The 4,527-nt window shown below is 45.1% G+C and overlaps 1 protein-coding gene across 1 annotated transcript; it reads left to right on the top strand.

Annotated features, from left to right (window-relative positions):
- The first annotated feature begins 74 nt into the window (after window positions 1-74).
- On the top strand, window positions 75-929 carry MRPL57 (mitochondrial ribosomal protein L57). The gene is made up of 2 exons (XM_005585417.2): window positions 75-131; window positions 326-929. The coding sequence occupies exon 2, from the start codon at window positions 331-333 to the stop codon at window positions 637-639; it is 309 nt and encodes a 102-aa protein (XP_005585474.1). The 5' UTR covers window positions 75-131; window positions 326-330; the 3' UTR covers window positions 640-929.
- Window positions 930-4,527: the final 3,598 nt, after the last annotated feature.

The following is a 4,527-nucleotide window of genomic DNA, read 5'->3' as shown; positions in this document are numbered from 1 at the left end:
GGCTCTGCGCAGACGCAGTCCTCTCTCGCGAGAGCTGAAGTCTCTCGCCGAGGCGCCAGGAGACCCCGCGAGACAGGTGCGCTTACGCCGCAGCGTCTGCCGGCAGCCGCGGAGTCCTGAGGAACCGACCGGTGAGTACCTGTGCGAATTCAGTCCTGTAGGAAGCGCCTTGTTCGCCTGCTGGCCTTAGCTGGGCTCCCCGCTTCTCTGGAGGGGAGGCGGTGCGGGAACTCCCGTAGGCGTGAGCTGGAGCGCGCGCCCGCTGCTCTCTCCAGGTCAGGCCGCGCCAGTTCGCGTCCACAAAGCCCGTCCCTCTCTTCCGCAGGCACCATGTTCCTGACTGCGCTCCTCTGCCGCAACCGCATTCCCGGCCGTCAGTGGATCGGGAAGCACCGGCGGCCGCGGTTCGTGTCGTTGCGCGCCAAGCAGAACATGATCCGCCGCCTGGAGATCGAGGCGGAGAACCACTACTGGCTGAGCATGCCCTACATGACCCGGGAGCAGGAGCGCGGCCACGCCGCGGTGCGCAGGAGGGAGGCCTTCGAGGCCTTAAAGGCGGCCGCCACCTCCAAGTTCCCCCCGCATAGATTCATTGCGGACCAGCTCGACCATCTCAATGTCACCAAGAAATGGTCCTAACCCTGAGTCGTCATCCTCGGATTTTATGGATCACGGGGCTGCCCTTCTTTACCTGGTTCTGGAACTGAAAAACTGTAGCTACTGTGAAAATGAGCCTTTGGACCAGTGTTTATTAAAACAAACAAACATGAATAGTCTGCATATAGAATATCTAGGGCTCTAAACCCTCCAATACTTAAAAGTGTAATCGCTGTCCTGTCGTTTCTTTAGTCTGATAGGAAGATAGGGATTTCCTCAGACACATGATATTTTGAAGGAAAGCTGCAATAAAGCCACAGACTATGATTTGAGGTCTTTGCTTAAGTGTGAGATACTTGATGGGGGTTTATCATGCAACATTAGTTTGCTTACCTTAAGAATTGCCCAAAAATAAAAGGAAATATGAGCTTTTTAGTTAAACATACTCCCACAAACATTTTCTGGGATTTTACTACTAAAAGTGGACATTTAAGCAAAGTCAAAGAGGCCGGGTGCGGTGGTTCACGCCTGTAATCCCAACACTTTGGGAGGCCAAGGCGGGCGGATCACTTGAGGTCAGGAGTTCAAGACCAGCCTGGCCAAGGTGGTAAAACCCTGTCTCTACTAATACAAAAAAAAAAAATTAGCTGGGCATGTTGGTGCAGGCTTGTAATCCCAGCTACTCGGGAGGCTGAGTTGGGAAGATCGCCTGAATGAACCTCATGCCTCAGAGGCAGAGGTTGCAGTGAGGTGGAGGTTGCAGTGAACCAAGATCATGCTGGTGCACTCCAGCCTGGGAGACTGCATCTGAAAAAAGGAAAATAAACGAAGTAAAGATATTTATCAGAACTGTTACAGGAAGGTATATTTTGTAGCTATTTAAGGCGGGGTGCTGTAGTGCCTGCATGTAGTCCCAGGTATTCGGGAAGATTGCTTGAGTCCAACTTGGGCAACATTGCGAGACCCTATCTAAAATATGATAATAATAATAATAATATATGGCCAGTCGGGTGGCTCATGCTTGTAATCCCAGCACTTTGGGAGGCTGAGGCGGGCAGATCACTTGAGGCCAGGAGTTCAAGACAGGCCCAGCCAACATGGTGAAACCCTGTCTCTACTGAAAATACGCAAAATTAGCCGGATGTGGTGGCGAGGCCTGAGAATTACTTGAACCCGGGAGGTGGAGGTTGCAGTGAGACAAGATTGTGCCATTGCACCCCAGCCTGGGTGACAGAATGAGACACTCTCAAAAAGTAAATTAATAAGTGATTATAATAATATCTCTGAGCTTTTCATACCTGGAAATAGTGGCAGCTGATACTGTTGAGGAGAAAGGTGGAGAAAGATTGCCAGGGGGACCTGCTTAAGCGTTACTACTACTATTACTCTAGTCTATGTATGAGTCAGAAACCTTGGAATTTGGAATTTGTAAAATGGTAATGGTTAACTTGAATCTCAGAGGACAGTTGAGAAGCAAAAGGATGCCAAAATAAAACCACAAGTATGAAGAAATTAAAGGCAACAAATGAGAAGATAGGCATTGTAATGTACAATTATCATCTTTAAGTTTTAAAATAATCTTGTAAAATAGATATCCCCACACTACAGATGTGAAACTGAAGCTCAGAAATGTCAGCAACTTCCCATAAACAGTAAATGTATAACATAGGACTAGGCTTACTAAAGACCATGCTTGTTTTAACATAGCACTCTGGGTGCTGCAAATAAAATACAGCCATTGGCCAAGGCAGTGTCATTGAAACATGTAACTTTTCTCTTTGAAAACCTATAACTGTTAGCATCGTAGCCATCATAGTCCTTGATCTTTTTTGTCAACAGAGGCTAATTGGCCACCCAGAGATGTTCATAATTACACATGTAACAAAACATCAATGCCAACCTGGGCGTTATGCACAGTCCCTGTCTCATATCTGTAATAGAGGTCCTGGGGCTCTGTTTTATCCAATGTTGACTGAGGGAAAGTGCCATTTCTCAACCTTGCCTGAGTAGGCAGGAAAAGTTTCATAAGAAGTGATCCTTGAACAAATTCATAGTTTGCCTGGCCAGCAAGTGGGTGGCAGGAATTATAGGCAGAGGGAACGATCTTGTGATTGTTTAAGAAGTTGATAGTATTTTAGTATTGTTACAGGGTAGGATATTTGAGAATGGGGAAGAAAAGAGAGAAAAGGCTGAAGAAGTAGGCAGGAACTAGAACACGAAAGGTCTTGCATGACACTATAAGAAGTGTAGCTTTTATAAAAACGTATCAGCAATGTGGAGCCATTGAAAATTCTTAATTAGTGGAATAATGAAAAACACGATGAAGCCATGCATGGTGGTGCACCTGTAATCCTACCTAATTGGGAGGCCTAGGCAGGAGGATTGCTTGAGCCCAGGAGTTTGAGGCTGCAGTGAACTGTGACTGTACCATCGCACTGCAGCCTGGGCAACAGAACAAGATCCCATCTCTTTAAAAAGGAAAGAAAGAAAAAAAAGAAATGCATTGGTAATGGTACCAAAACAGATGTATAGACCAATGGAACAGAACAGAGGCCTCAGAAACACATCTACAACCATCTGATCTTTGACAAACCTGACAAAAACAAGCAATAGGGAGAGGATTCCCTATTTAATAAATGGTGTTGGGAAAACTGGCTAGCTATGTTCAGAAAACTGGACCCCTTCCTTACACCTTATACAAAAATTAACTCAAGATGGATTAAAGGCCGGGCACGGTGGCTCACGCCTGTAATCCCAGCACTTTGGGAGGCCGAGGCAGGCAGATCACAGGGTCAGGAGATTGAGACCATCCTGGCTAACACAGTGAAACCCTGTCTCTACTAAAAATACAAAAACAAAATTAGCTGGTTGTGGTGGCGGGCACTTGTAGTGCCAGCTACTCAGGAGGCTGAGGCGGGAGAATGGCATGAACCTGGAAGGCAGAGCTTGCAGTGAGCCAAGATCGCGCCACTACACTCCAACTCCAGCCTGGGCGACAGAGCGAGACTCCATCTCAAAAAAAAAAAAAAGAAAAAAAAAAGATGGATTAAGGACTTAAATGTAAGACCTAAAACCATAAAAATTCTAGAAGAAAACCTAGGCAATACCATTCAGGATACAGGCATAGGCAAAGACTTCATGACTAAAACACCAAAAGCAATGGCAACAAAAGCCAAAATTGACATATGGGATCTAATTAAACTAGTGAGCTTCTGCACAGCAAAAGAAACTATCATCAGCGTGAACAGGCAACCTACAGAATGGGAGAAAATTTTTATAATCTATCCATCTGACAAAGGGCTAATATCCAGAATCTACAAGGAACTTACACAAATTTACAAGAAAAAAAAAAAAACTCATCAAAAAGTGGGTGAAGGATATGAACAGACACTTCTCAAAATAAGACATTTATGCAGCCAAGAAACATAAGAAAAAAACAAGCTCATCATCACTGGTCATTAGAGAAATGCCAATCAAAACCACAATGAGATACCATCTCAAGCCAGTTAGAATGGCGATCATTAAGAAGTCAGCAAACAACAGATGCTGGAGAGGATGTGGAGAAATAGGAAGTCTTTTACACTGTTGGTGGGAGTGTAAATTAGCTTAACCATTGTGGAAGACAGTGTGGCGATTCCTCAAGGATCTAGAACCAGAAATACCATTTGACTCAGCAATCCAGTTACTGGGTATATACCCAAAGGATTATAAATTATTCTACTATAAAGACACATGCACACGTATGTTTATTGCAGCACTATTCACAATCGCAAAGACTTGGAACCCACCCAAATGCCCATCAATGATAGACTGGATAAAGGAGATGTGGCACATATATACCATGGACTACTATGCAGCCATGAAAAGGATGAGTTCATGTCCTTTGCAGGAACATGGATGAAGCTGGAAACCATCATTCTCAGCAAACTA

This window comes from Macaca fascicularis, chromosome 17, assembly GCF_037993035.2.
Source record: "Macaca fascicularis isolate 582-1 chromosome 17, T2T-MFA8v1.1".
Taxonomy (NCBI): domain Eukaryota; kingdom Metazoa; phylum Chordata; class Mammalia; order Primates; family Cercopithecidae; genus Macaca; species Macaca fascicularis.
Note: the sequence above shows the minus strand (reverse complement) of the source record. Positions and strands in the feature narration are given on the sequence as shown.

Bases quoted from the DNA above. Each gene is read 5' to 3' on its own strand.
- MRPL57 (XM_005585417.2), top strand. From the start codon at position 331: ATGTTCCTGACTGCGCTCCTCTGCCGCAACCGCATTCCCGGCCGTCAG.